Below are 15,203 nucleotides of genomic sequence, written 5' to 3'. Positions count from 1 at the left end.
GTTATGGCACTGAAGCGTATAAGACACGAATGGCGTCCTTTGGTATTACCATCCATGCTGCACTCATCTGGTTCCTATGTTTATCTGTGGTGGTTGGCATTGGGTCGCAGTGTTGCACGCATCGTTTCCCATGTCATGCACATTTTCGATTGCAGACAAGTCTGGTGATCTGGTGGGTCAGGGCAAAAGGTTCACAACCTGTGACACCAGGAAGGCACGTTTTTGTGCAGCAACATGTGGTGGTACATTGTCTTCCTGAAAAATGCCGTCTGGGGTGTTGTGCAGAAATGAAATGGCTACGGATCACAGGATGTCATTCACGTAGGTCACTCTGGGCGCGTTGCCCTGGGCACGTACCAAATGTGATTTGTGGTTGTACGCAATAGCACCATACACCACAACGCCTCGGTCTGGCGCTGTATGTCTCGTGCGAATGAAGTCACTGTGCTGCCGCTCTCCTGTCTGCTGCGAATCAAAATGCGGCCGTCATTTTCTAACAAACAGAACCTGAATTCTTCCAAAAACACCATCTAATGCCATTCCTGTCCCCAGTGTCCTCGTTCCGTACACCATTGCATGTTTCTGCACCTGGCAGGCGGAGAAGTTGAGACGCGCACGGAACCCATGCCATAATAAACGACGACGAACTGTCACCCCTAGTAGTGTACGATGTTTTCCCCTGTTGTGCCATAGCCGAGGAGGACGCAGATCTGTCCTGCAATGCCATTTGGATGAGGTGTCGATCTTCTCTGGGGTGGTCTGGACGTTGCGACCTCACCATCTCGTCGTATCCTCCGGCTTTCACCGAGTGAGGTGGCGCAGTTGTTGGCCCACTGGACTCGCATTCGGGAGGACAACAGTTCAAACCCGTCTCCGAGAATCCTGATTTAGGTTGTCCGCTATTTACCTAAATCGGCATCCGGCACGTTGGCTCAAGTCACACTGACCCATTACCTTCGATTTACTGCGACAACGAGAGCCGCAGGCACATTTTGCCGGTAGGTGGTGTTTCGTCGCGATATCGATGTTGAAACTGACCCCGCGTGCCGACGTGGTTAAAGTGCTAATAACTTCTGCGGAACAGAGAAACATACATGTCGTGTGAATATGAATGTCCTATTTCTAGTCGTTAAAAACTGTCTGCTTGAGCATATGGTGTTTCCGTAAGGACGTGTAAAAATGTAACAGGAGGTAGGGAATACTACGCCGAACAATTTCTGCACGCTATTGGGGAAACCCCCTAAGTACACATACACTCGTCCGAATATCTGTTAAGGGAAACGTGTAAAAATTTAGAGATTTTTCGGAACAACTTTTCCACTTTACACATTATATACACTACTGCCCATTAAAATTGCTACACCAAGAAGAAATGAAGATAATAAACGGGTATTCATTGGAGAAATATATTATACTACATGGTGATTACATTTTCACGCAATTTGGGTGTATAGATCCTGAGAAATCAGTACCCAGAACAATCACTTCTGGTCGTAATAACGGCCTTGATACGCCTGGGCATTTAGTCAAAACAGAGCTTGGATGGCGAATACAGGTACAACTGCCCATGCAGCTTCAACACGATACCACAGTTCATCAAGAGTAGTGACTGGCGTATTGTGACGAGCTAGTTGCTCGGCCACCATTTACCAGACGTTTTCAGTTGGTGAGTGATCTGGAGAATGTGCTGGCCAGGGCAGCAATCGAACATTTTCTGTATCCAGAAAGGCCCGTACAGGACCTGCAACATGCGGTCGTGCATTATCCTACTGAAACGTAGAGTTCCGCAAGGATCGAATGAAGGTAAGAGCCACGGGTCGTAACACATCTGAAATGCCACGTCCACTGTTCAAAGTGTCGTCAATGCGAACAAGAGGTGACCGAGATGTGTAACCAATGGCACCCCATAACATCACGCCGGTTGATACACAGTATGGCGATAACGAATACACGCTTCCAATGTGCGTTCACCACGATGGCACCAAACACGGATGCGACCATCATCATGCTGTATACAGAACTTGTATTCACCCGAAAAAATTACGTTTTGCTATTCGTGCACCCAGGTTCGTCGTTGAGCACACCATCGCAGGCACTCCTGTCTGTGATGCAGCGTCAAGGGCAACCGCAGCCGTGGTCTCCGAGCTGATAGAACATGATGGTGGAAACGTCGTTTAACTGTTCGTGCAGATGGTGGTTGTCTTGCAAGCGTCCCCATCTGTTGACTCAGGGATCGAGATGTGGCTGCGCGATGCGTTACAGCCATGCGGATAAGATGCCTGTCATCTCGACTGCTAGTGATACGAGGCCGTTGGGATCCAGCAAAGCGTTCCGTATGATCCTCCTGAACCCACCGATTCCATATTCTGCTAACAGTCATTGGATCTCCCCCAACGCTAGCAGCAATGTTGCGATACGATAAACCGCAATCGCAATAGGCTACAATCCGACCTTTATGAAAGGTGGAAACGAGATGGTTCGCATTTCTTCTTACACGAGGTATACAACAACGTTTCACCAGGCAATGCCGGTCAAGTGCTATTTGTGTATGAGAAATCGTTGGAAACTTTCCTCATATCAGCACGTTGTAGGTGTCGCCACCGGCGCCAACCTTGTGTGAATGCTCTGTAATGCTAATCATTTGCATATCACAGCATCTTCTTTCTGTCGGTTAAATTTCATGTCTGTAGCACATCATCTTCGTGGTGTAGCAATTTTATTGGCCACTGCTGTATATTCGTCCGAATATTTGTTGAGAGAAACGTGTAAAAATTTATAGATTTTTGGGAACAACTTTTCCAGTTATATTGGTCATCAGTCTACTGACTGGTTTGATGCGGCTCGCCACAAATTCCTTTCCTATGCTAACTTCTTCATCTCAGAGTAGCACTTGCAACCTACGTCCTCAATTATTTGCTTGACGTATTCCAATCTCTGTCTTCCTCTACAGTTTTTGCTCTCTACAGCTCCCTCTAGTACCATGGAAGTCATTCCCTCATGTCTTAGAAGATGTCCTATCATCCTGTCCTTTCTCTTTATCAGTGTTTTCGACATATTCCTTTCCTCTCCGATTCTTCGTGGAACCTCCTCATTCCTTACCTTATCAGTCCACCTAATTTTCAACATTCGTCTATAGCACCACATCTCAAATGCTTCGATTCTCTTCTGTTCCGGTATTCCCACAGTCCATGTTTCACTACCATACAATGCTGTACTCCAGACGTACATCCTCAGAAATTTTTTCCTCAAATTAAGGCCGGTATTTGATATTAGTAGACTTCTCTTGGCCAGAAATGCCTTTTTTGCCATAGCGAGTCTGCTTTTGATGTCCTCCTTGCTCCGTTCGTCATTGGTTATTTTACTGCCTAGGTAGCAGAATTCCTTAACTTCATTGACTTCGTGACCATCAATCCTGATGTTAAGTTTCTCGCTGTTCTTATTTCTACTACTTCTCATTACCTTCGTCTTTCTCCGATTTACTCTAAAACCATACTGTGTACTCATTAGACTGTTCATTCCGTTCAGCAGATCATTTAATTCTTCTTCACTTTCACTCAGAATAGCAATGTCATCAGCGAATCGTATCATTGATACCCTTTCACCTTGTATTTTAATTCCATTCCTGAAACTTTCTTTTATTTCCATCATTGCTTCCTCGATGTACAGATTGAAGAGTAGGGGCGAATGGCTACAGCCTTGTCTTACTCACTTCTTAATACGAGCACTTCGTTCTTGATCGTCCACTCTTATTATTCCCTCTTGGTTGTTGTACATATTGTATATGACCCGTCTCTTCCTATAGCTTACCCCTACTTTTTTCAGAATCTTGAACAGCTTGCACCATTTTATATTGTCGAACGCTTTTTCCAGGTCGACAAATCCTATGAACGTGTCTTGATTTTTCTTTAGCCTTGCTTCCATTATTAGCCGTATAGTCAGAATTGCCTCTATCTTCTGTATATTATTGTGTGGATGATGCTTTTCCGAAAGTCTGATTGTATGTCGCCAGACTCATATATTCTACACACCAACGTGAATAGTCGTTTTGTTGCCACCTCCCCTAATGATTTTAGAAATTCTGATGGAATGTTATCTATCCCTTCTGCCTTATTTGACCGTAAGTCCTCCAAAGCTCTTTTAAATTCCGATTCTAATACTGGATCCCCTACCTCTTCTAAATCGACTCCTGTTTCTTCTTCTACCACATCAGACAAATCTTCACCCTCATAGAGGCTTTCAATGTATACTTTCCACCTATCTGCTCTCTCCTCTGCATTTAACAGTGGAATTCCCGTTGCACTCTTAATGTTACCACCGTTGCTTTTAACGTCACCAAAGGATGTTTTGACTTTCCTGTATGCTGAGTCTGTCCTTCCGACAATCATATCTTTTTCGATGTCTTCACATTTTTCCTACAGCCATTTCGTCTTAGCTTCTCTGCACTTCGTATTTATTTCATTCCTCAGCGACCTGCATTTCTGTATTCCTGATTTTCCCGGAACATGTTTGTACTTCCTCCTTTCATCAATCAACTGAAGTATTTCTTCTGTTACCCATGGTTTCTTCGCAGCTACCTTCTTTGTACCTATGTTTTCCTTCCCAACTTCTGTGATGGCCCTTTTTAGAGACGTCCATTCCTCTTCAACTGTGTTTCCTACTGTACTATTCCGTATTGCTGTATCTATAGCGTTATAGAACTTCAAACGTATCTCGTCATTTCTTAGAACTTCTGTATCCCACTTCTTAGCGTATTGATTCTTCCTGACTAATGTCTTGAACTTCAGCCTACTCTTCATTACTACTGTATTGTGATCTGAGTCTATATCTGCTCCTGCGTACGCCTTACAATCCAGTATCTGATTTTGGAATCTCTGTCTGACCATGATGTAATCTAATTGAAATCTTCCCGTATGTCCCGGCCTTTTCCAAGTATACCTCCTTCTCTTGTGATTCTTGAACAGGGTATTCGCTATTACTAGCTGAAACTTGTTACAGAATTCAATTAGTCTTTCTCCTCTTTCATTCCTTGTCCCAAGCTCATATTCTCCTGTAACCTTTTCTTGTACTCCTTCCCCTACAACTGCATTCCAGTCGCCCATGACTATTAGATTTTCGTCACCCTTTACATACTGCATTACTCTTTCAATATCGTCATATATTACAAACATATATCGCATATTTGTCCAAATGTTTATTAGAGCATCGCGTAAAAGTTCGAAGTAAGTTGGTGGCCTGCTTTTTAGATTCTTGTTAACAACATTAAATAGCAACCCGTCTTTATGTAGTAGTGTAGATAACGGAAGGTTGACGTTTTTTTCGCGGCTATCATTTTATAACATCCTAGATACGGATTGTGAGCGCCTGGCTCTTGCTCTCGAAACATCACGCGCTCCTGCGAACGGGCCTCTGGAAGTGCGACGGAGACGCCGGCTGCGCAGAGCGCGCACGGCCCTTCCCTTTGGCGCGCGCGCGTGTCAACCTCTCGCGTTGCTCACAAGGCGGCGAGTTTGTCCTGGCGGCGCAATTTACAAGAAGAGCCCCGTGGGAGCGGGGCGGCCGTCAAAAGAAGTCTTAGCGCGCCGCCAGCGTCTTGTTTACTCTCCTCGGCAACCAGATCTGACAAAGACGGCGGCCGGCACCTGCTCAGACGCGCAGGTGTTTCGCCAAAATCTGCTTCCGGCGGCGCGCTGCCGCGTTTGCTCTCCAAACACGTTCCCTCCGGAGAGGTATGGCAAAATACACGTTTAAAAATCTGTTGCGTTGTGTTTACCGTGTAGAACGCTCTGTGTGCTTGTTTGTGTACGCTCGGTGCTCGTACAGGGATTTCCACACAATATGAAAATAGCGGTTCGTGCACTGTTATTGTTATTCCTGTTTCTTCTTTTCTTTCACAACAGGTGACCACGTTTATTATTTGTAACGCACAGTATACGACTCGTAACTTCTTAGCTTTGTGGTGGAGCTCCAGGATACGCAGAGAACCGTTGAGGTGATGCACATAATACTACTTCTCCCTCTGTTTCAGTGTCTTTGGTACTTTCTCAATTTTCGTAGAGTAACTAGCTGAGGGCGTGGCCTCGGTGTTAATTTTTTCAGTTTCCAATAACAAACGAAAATAAAAATTATTTTTTAGTGATCAGCACAAAGAAGAGTATGTTTATAAACTACTGCTGGAAAACAGTTCACTTTTAATTGTAACAATATATAGATCCCCACTAGGAAATTTTGTATTATTTATGACGAAACTGGATTCCTTACTGCGCTGCCTATCGGACTTCACGAAGCAGTTAATAGTCTGCGGAGACTTCAGTGTAGATTTTCCTAAGGGATTCTGATATCAAAAATGATCTGGAAACCTTATTTGGATCCTACAATTTGCTCTCAGTGGTTAACTTTCCAACACGGGTGCATGAAGACAGTAGGTCCACAATTGATAATGTTTTCTTTGATGAGGCACTAAACGAGAAATGCTACGGTCGCAGGTTCGAATCCTGTCTCGGGCATGGATGTGTGTGGTGTCCTTAGGTTAGTTAGGTTTAAGTAGTTCTAAGTTCTAGAAGATTGATGACCACAGAAAATATGTCCCATAGTGCTCAGAGCCATTTGAACCATTTTTTGAACTAAACGAGAAAACAACTGTTTACACAGTAACAAATGCTCTCCCTGATCATGATGCACAGTTAGTCACGATAAATGGCATAGTGCCTTATAGTGTGGACACATTCCAGTGGAAGTCAAAATCATTAATGACAACAAAAATGGCTCTGTGCACTATGGGACTTAACTGCTGAGGTTATCAGTCCCCTAGAACTTAGAACTACTTAAACCTAACTAACCTAAGGACATCACACACATCCATGCCCGAGGCAGGATTCGAACCTGCGACCGTAGCGGACGCGCGGTTCCAGACTGTAGCGCCTAGAACTGCTCGTACACAGCGGCCGGCTTTATGACAACAGAGCAAATGTTTTTAACAGTAGTTTATATGAAACCTCGGATGAAACGTACAAAGAACCTAATGCCAATATAAGAATTAATCTATTCCATGATAAATTCATGCCAGTATTTGAAAATAAGTTTTACGCACAAGCTAATCAGAAGAAACATTAAACATTCATGTAAATAACCTTGGATTACTAAGGGGATTAAAGTATTTTGTGAAAGTGGTGGTGGTGGTTAGTGTTTAACGTCCCGTCGACAACGAGGTCATTAGAGACGGAGCGCAAGCCCGGGTTAGGGAAGGATTGGGAAGGAAATCGGCCGTGCCCTTTCAAAGGAACCATCCCGGCATATTGCCTGAAGCGATTTAGGGAAATTACGGAAAACCTAAATCAGGATGGTCGGAGACGGGATTGAACCGTCGTCCTCCCGAATGCGAGTCCAGTGTGCTAACCACTGCGCCACCTCTCTCGGTTATTTTGTGAAAGGAGAACGGAAATGTATCTTTTTGCAAGAACAAGTAGAGACCCTGCAGTCTGCAGAAAATGCAACAGGTCAGCTAAGACACTGCTTACACCAGTATTTTTCGTCCTCTGCTGGAGTAAGTTCAAATGTGTGTGAAATCTTATGGGACTTAGCTGCTAAGGTCATCAGTCCCTAAGCTTACACATTACTTAACTTAAATTATCCTAAGGACAAACACACGCACACGCATGCCCAAGGGAGGACTCGAACCTCCGACGGGACCAGCCGCACAGTCCATGACTGCAGCGCCCCAGACCGCTTGGCTAATCCCGCGCGGCTGCTGGAGTATACTAGATGGGATTGATGGAGGACATCGAAAAAAGTTGAAAGAACGGCAGCCTGTTTCCTGTTTTTGATGAATGGGTGAGACAGTGTAACGAAATTAAATGCGTGTTGGGATGGGAATCATTAAAACAAAGGCATTTTCATTTGCGATGAGATTTTTTCATGAAATTTCAATCCCCAACTTTCTCCCCCGAATGTGAAAACATTTCTAATGTCGCCCACCTACATAGGGAGAAATGATCTTGATAATAAAATAAGAGAAATCGGAGACCGTACAGAAGAATTTAAGCGTCCATTTATTCCATATGCTGCTAGAAAGTGGAAAGGTAGAGAAATATTCTGAAGGAGAGTCCAAGAAAAATATGTGAGGCACTTAAGTATGAACTGCAGTGTAGTCATATTAATATAGATGTTACTGTGGTATGGCCTTTTCGAATAATATGATTATAGCAGATGTCCGGAGAATGTATCGAAGTGAATTCCAGAGGGAAAAAGAAAACGAGGTGGACCACTTAGCAAATTTAAGTGATTTCTGGAAATGTGTTAATGAACGTAATACCGAACAGCCCGGGTGTTGAGATACGCTTAGATAGTCTGTTAGAGCCTGCTCGAACGAAATGAACAACGTTTTCGTAAAGTATATGACCATACATTGCGAACTGATTGTACGGGGGCCTTACAACAAATCGCACTGACTATCATACGTTTGCCTTTAGTACTACAATGATAAGGTATTCTGAATACCGAATTTTCACGTCGTTTTGGGAAATATCCCTCCCATATTTGCTAGAATAACTGTATAAGTTAAAGTTGTGACCCTCTATGTCGGGATCTACTCTGTTCTGACTGCGTATCACTTTCATTTCTTGCCCGCATCTCGTGGTCGTGCGGTAGCGTTCTCGCTTCCCACGCCCGGGTTCCCGGGTTCGATTCTCGGCGGGGTCAGAGATTTTCTCTGCCTAGTGATGGCTGGGTGTTATGTGATGTCCTTAGGTTAGTTAGGTTTAAGTAGTTCTAAGTTCTAGGGGACTGATGACCATTGAAGTTACGTCCCATAGTGCTCAGAGTCATTTTTGAACTTACATTTCTCTTTCAAAAAAGAAAAGAAATGGAAAAATATCCCTTATGTTATAGGTACGGGCATGTCTTTCAGCCAAAGATTTTTAAAGTTATTATTTGGTAATCTGTTCAGTTATTATTTAGCGCTCATTAATCGATAAATTAAGCATCTATCTCACTGATTTGTGTGTAACGTTTGATACTAACCTCTTCCTTTCTGTTTCAGAATATTCTGGACAAATTCAATCCTGGTGCTCGGCAACTGATAACGGCGGGGAAGGCTTATCTAAAAGCTCTCCATGGTGAGTAGCTGCATATTTTATGTAAGACGAGGCAAATGCGCAGCAATATTTTGAGCCGAGTTTCCGAAAACTTAGGAAGCACGCAGTATTTCATTACCGTCGCTATTAATAATTTACGGGGAAGTAAAGAAATCGCAAGATTTAAGGAGATAACTAAAAGTTTCTGACAAGAGTTCATTTGACATGCAGCACGCCGTTTTCAGCGATCTGCAAGCATTAACGTTGTTCATCCTTGAGATACTGCGGGATAAGATTTTGAATTAAGGAAAATTAAAGTAATAAGTGTGCCAAAGGCAAGTAAATAACTTCTAGTATTGTAATGAATTTGCTATAGAATTTAAATTTTGCGCATAGCAGACATTAACTACTTTTATATTTGTGACACCAGATGTATCTTCGACACACAAAAATAAAGCAGCTCAATAATAGAATCGGTGCGGTACAACGGTAGCACAGCTATACTGTCGCTGATTGGACCCGTGATCGAAAATTCAGTAGTATTCCATGTACAGTGAGACTAGTAGGTATACTGAATGAGATTTTCACTCTGCAGCGGATATGAAACTTCCTGGCAGATTAAAACTGTGTGCCCGACCGAGACTCGAACTCGGGAATTTTGCCTTTCACGGGCAAGTGCTCTACCATATTTTTTTATCTCATTTTGTTCGCTTCATCTGCTCGGGGGTACCATCTGAGCTACCGAAGCACGACTCACGTCCGGTGCTCACAGCTTTACTTCTGCCAGTATCTCGTCTTCTACCTTCCAAACTTTACAGAAGCTCTCCTGCGAACCTAGCAGAACTAACACTCCTGAAAGAAAGGATACTGCGGAGACATGGCTTAGCCACAGCCTAGGGGACGTTTCCAGAATGAAACTGCATAGTGAAAATCTCATTCTGGAGTCCCCCAGGCTGTGGCTAAGCCATGTCTCCGCAGTATGCAGGCCGCGGTGTTCTAGCGGTTCTAGGCGCTCAGCCCGGAACCGCGCAACTGCTACGGTCGCAGGTTCGAATCCTGCCTCGGGCATGGATGTGTGTGATGTCCTTAGGTTGGTTAGGTTTAAGTAGTTCTTAGTTCTAGGGGACAGATGACCACAGATGTTATGTTGCATAGTGTTCAGAGCCATTTGAACCATCTCCGCAGTATCCTTTCTTTCAGGAATGCTAGTTCTGCTAGGTTCGCAGGAGGGATTCTGTAAAGTTTTGAAGGTAGGAGACGAGATACTGGCAGAAGTAAAGCTGCGAGCACCCGCTGTGAGTCATGCTTCGGTAGCTCAGATGGTAGAGCACTTGCCCGCGAAAGGCAAAGGTTCCGAGTTCGAGTCTCGGTCGGGCACACACTTTTAATCTGCCAGGAAGTTTCATAGTAGGTATACTGTTTCGAAATGTTTACGAGTAAAGTCAGTGAAAAGCACAGTATGGTATACAGAGTTCCAACCGAGTGAGACGCGAATATAGCTGTTTCCAGTCCGTGGCGTATGGTTTATCGGAAGTCTGCTGTGAAGGGTGTGGCACATATGACAAGTCTCGTGCATATTAAGTTGTAGAAGCGCCCTTCAGAGCTGAGTGGATTCTATAGTCACTCTTCTGCGTTTCTGACGAACTCCAATGCGTACAAGAAGCATTGACATACTTGCTAGCTATACCTCTGTACTAGTGCAGTTGCATACAGCTTTGTTGGTAGACGGTATACTAGGTATTCAGTAATAGGTTGGTATCTCTTCAGTTGACAATGGTGATTTCCAATAGCTATTTTAATAACACTACAAATTCTGATGTATTCTAAACAATAAAATAATTTTTATTTAAAACTTTAAACCCATGGCAAATAAAGGAATAACATATACATTTACAAAGAGTGTAGATTTATTTCGAATAATAGAAATTCGATGCACAAGGATGTTGTCTCATTACACGGTCCAGGGACTCTAACCTGCGCTGATAACCAAGCTTTCGTCCATGTCGATGAGAAACTCATGCAGTCTACACTAAATGTAATTACCATAGACCATCAACTATTCACAGCTGAAGTGGATAATTATCTGATTTTACTACGGAACTCAGTTATGGATGCCCTTCCTATCAAATTTTGTGCCTTACTAGTTTCAAAATTTCCCTCTTGAGTCACGATCTAGATCGAAAAAAAAATTATTGTCCATGAGGTAACTATGGATGAAATGTGTCATTTCCATCGTCATGAGAACGATGCAGCTTAGCACATATGTAAGATGAATCTTCATCCATGTAAAAGTTGTAAACTAGCAAGAAATCACCTACATCTACATGGATACTCTGCAAATCACATGTAAATGCCTGGCAGAAATCAAACAGGGAAATTAAAAAAAAAAATCATTCCTTGCCTCCCCTACGGTGTTATATAGTCTGATTTCCAGAGAACAAATATTTCAATTAAATGTAAACTTCTGAAATTATGGGCCTCAGCTCCCTAAAACTTGAAAAAAAGCAGATATAAGAAGGTTAGATGCAGATCTAGGCTACAGCTTCCTCCATATCCCACAAAACCAATCTGGAATGCATGAGAAAGGGTACTTCCTATTGTGAAAGAAATTATGGTTTATTTTCACCCCACCTAGGTTAGGTACACTTTAAGAATGCCACTTGAAATACAGCTGTGCAGAGACTATAACCAGTCTAATCTCGTCTTCGCGGTCCCGTATGGACCTACACAACAATGGTTCTTAAAATCTTTAAGTTCATTCTTGCAGAATAATTGTCGCTTAGCTTCAGGCATCTGCCATTGTAGTACGTCAGCATTTCCTTGATGCTCTTCAGTGAAAAAAAAAAATACTAACCTGTGATTATTCGTGCTGTCACTTCTGTATGCATTCAGTATCACCTGTTAATCTGTCACTTTGTCACACATTTGGCCAATATTATACGATGACTAGCACGAGTAAGCAATCGACTTTGTAGACTGTATTGCACCAGCATCCCAAAAATGAACGTGCTCCCTACTTTACCTACGATCGAGCCTACGTGATCATTCTATTTAAGTTACAACAAAACGTTATATGCGAATACACTTCTTGATAAAGAAGAGTAGAGCACCCAGAAGACACGGCGGGTTGTCAGTCTTACTTTGTACATGGGCGGTAATGTAAACGATTAGAGCTGCAATTCTCTGTGACAGGTAGAACGGCTATCGTAGTGCATCGGTGTTCATCATTTTAACGTTGTTACCAGACCTGGCAGGGCATGTATAGGGCGTGAGCGGTGTCGCATGTAAAGTGATCACTGTGAAGGACGGTCCGGTACACAGTTTTAATCTGCCAGGAAGTTTCAACCTTCAGATTAATACTACATCTTTCCGTGACTATCCATCCAAGGTATCATCATGGTGCCTCCTCCGTACCAAGAAGTGCTAAATACAGCGACAAGTTTCGTTTGATACTCCTTATTATCGTACTTTCGTTAAGAGGTGTTGGTCCATGTACTTTTCTGATGCGAAAAAGTGATGTTGTATCCATACTAGGGCCTTATTCCATGGCTTGGAGGATGCCGTGTAAGGAAAGTGTGCTCTGGGTGTTGCAAGATTGAAGTTTTTAAATTCAAGCTCGGTGCACTTAAGGGGAAGAAACTGAACGGTAGAAAAACACTAATTCTATGAGCGTAGGAGATAAGATCGAAAAAGAGAATTTTTCGCTGCAAACATTCAGGAAGTGCATACGATAAGACTGAAGGATAACGGTACGAAGAGTAAGTCATCCTCATTCACTGTACGGTTAGCTATCCAAAAGAAGTAGAATTTGAGGTAGAAGAGGAAGCAGAATGCCACTAATAAAAATAAGATCCAGTAATTATTTACGTCACCTTTGAATTCTCATTTTAAATAATTCAGTCTTTTTGGAATGATGCTGCCTGCGACTTGTCGGCTAGCAGGAAACATTCTGAACCCTTCCGCAGTAACAAACGACGTCGGCATTCGTGATAAACTACCCGGCGATGCTGACTGGATGAGAGGAGGGAAGAGGCCCGGCTGCAGAAACGAGTCCGACTGAGTCAGCGCCAGGTCAGCGGAAATGGCCCCAAAAAAACGAGCGCCGCCGGACTTTCGCAGCAGGTGGCAAGACTCAGAGGCAGATCCCAGTGCTACCGGAAAACAATGTCCCACATGGATGCCTAGTCTGATGAAGGGGCAATAGCAGGAACCAAGAGGCGTGACCCGTGCACCCGTTACCTGATGTAAACCTCAGGGGCTGCTTTCTTATCATTCTGAAAGGGGTAGGAGCACAGAACTGCGACAGCTATAGCACAGTTAGCTTTACATTTCAGACATGCAAGCTGCTCAACAGAATAACATACAGACTGGAAAAGAAAGTGGAAAATCTTTTATGTGACAAGAAGTATGGTGATAGGAAAGGCAGTCGTACCATAGTAAGCTGGCTTTAAGCTTAATTAAAATAAAAAATCTAAATTAAAGTCCCCAGCAACATCTATCTGTCGGTATGTGTTCACTGTGCTGTGGAACTACTCTAGGGATTTTGTTACGGCTTTCACTGATAGACCGACTGATTTACAACGAAGGTTAGTGTATGTCACTACTTACTATAAACAAGTCGTCCGGCCGTGGATACCTAGTACGACCCGTGGTGAAAGCGGCTCCAGTAACGAGTAAGAACCATGCAGTTTTGTTCTTTGAAACTTACAGTGTCTTCTTTTGAAATCCTTGTACGTTGATACATCCTCTTTAAAAAGCAACGATGGAGGTGTGAGTAGCAGAAAGAGTATTGTTCTTTAAGGTCGAAGGGGTTTAATTTGCTTCATGGAATGAAGACTAAGAAAGAAATATTTTTTTGCAGAGGTGACAGAAATAGAAAATATTCTTATTTAATGTAGCATAGTTAAATATTTCAGTATTATGCTGGTTCTTAAAAACATGCAACAGTCTAGATAGCATAAAATATTTCTTTTTTTAAGATGACCGTTTCAGACGGAATATAGTGCCGTCTTCAGGTCTTAAAAATCTTTTTTATTGTGAAAGGTGTTCATTTTACGTATGAACATCACGCCAGGTTGCTCATCCACTTGACAACTCGGTGTGTTATTCAACGAAAAGTGAACATGTTTCGTAACAAAATGATTTTTAAGACCTGAAGATGACAGCAAAGTCTGTAGAAACCGGTTCTCTTAAATAAAGAAATACGTCATGCGATCTAGCGTGTTGAATATTTTTGAGCAAGTAAAACAGATTGCTCCTTCAGTATTCTCAAAATGAGAAAATTCGGTTTATGCTGATGTAAGGAATATTATTTTTAGGTAAGATATTTTACTGAAATTTGGATTCGACTCCTCACATAACGTGGTCGTGCAGTTTGTTAGTACCGAAGAGATATATTGTGAGACCGTTCACATGAAACTTTACAAGTGCGACGTTCCACCTCCTTTCTTACTTTTTCACATTAGTTGCACATCACTCCATAGTCATTCAGATTCACACAGTGGCTGAGAAGTCGTTTTAATTCTGGGCTGCAAATGTTCTGCAAGATTTCATTCTACTAACTTTCTGCAGGATTTTAATGGCTGTGGACAAATGTCGGTTTAAGTATCGACTTTGGAAAACATAATTACGATATTGGCCTTTCACTGTTCCTCTGCGTAAACATCTGACTTCAGCCTTCACCTTTCTGCAGAAACTGAATACGTTGAAATTCCGGTTTAGTTGCAGCATAAATCATGTCACTAGTGAAGGACCTTCTTTTTTTTAAAAAATAGAAACGGAAAAGACATCAACTTCTGTGTATATCCAGAAGATCACTTCTCTCTTTCTATGTGACTTTCCCTTCAGGGTTAAATGGTGCGCCGAGAAAAGAGTAGTGATGTAATGTGAAATAGTGATCATAATCTATATTTCTCATTATTTATGCACTAAAACACAATTAAATTGCAGTACATTACAACAACATCCTGTCTGACTCGATTTAATTGTGGCTTTCATCATCATTTTCCATCAAATAGCCGTTACAACAATGTAACGTTATGTGATAGAAACTGTATTTAAAACGTTTTCGTTAATACTTTATATAATGGATTGGATACTATTACACAAAATGTATGTGATGTGGGCTTCACATGT

At 42.6% G+C, this 15,203-nt stretch overlaps 1 protein-coding gene across 2 annotated transcripts in view; it reads left to right on the top strand.

The window, feature by feature from the left end:
- Window positions 1–15,203, top strand: part of LOC126335554 (brain-specific angiogenesis inhibitor 1-associated protein 2-like) — a 521,250-nt gene that overhangs the window by 310,376 nt on the left and 195,671 nt on the right. For both annotated transcript variants that reach the window (XM_049998957.1, XM_049998956.1), the window contains exon 2: window positions 9,035–9,110. In XM_049998957.1, the coding sequence (XP_049854914.1) occupies window positions 9,035–9,110 (76 nt within the window). The remainder of the gene's footprint in view (window positions 1–9,034; window positions 9,111–15,203) is intronic.

The sequence above is a fragment of the Schistocerca gregaria genome, chromosome 2 (assembly GCF_023897955.1).
Source record: "Schistocerca gregaria isolate iqSchGreg1 chromosome 2, iqSchGreg1.2, whole genome shotgun sequence".
Taxonomy (NCBI): domain Eukaryota; kingdom Metazoa; phylum Arthropoda; class Insecta; order Orthoptera; family Acrididae; genus Schistocerca; species Schistocerca gregaria.
Note: the sequence above shows the minus strand (reverse complement) of the source record. Positions and strands in the feature narration are given on the sequence as shown.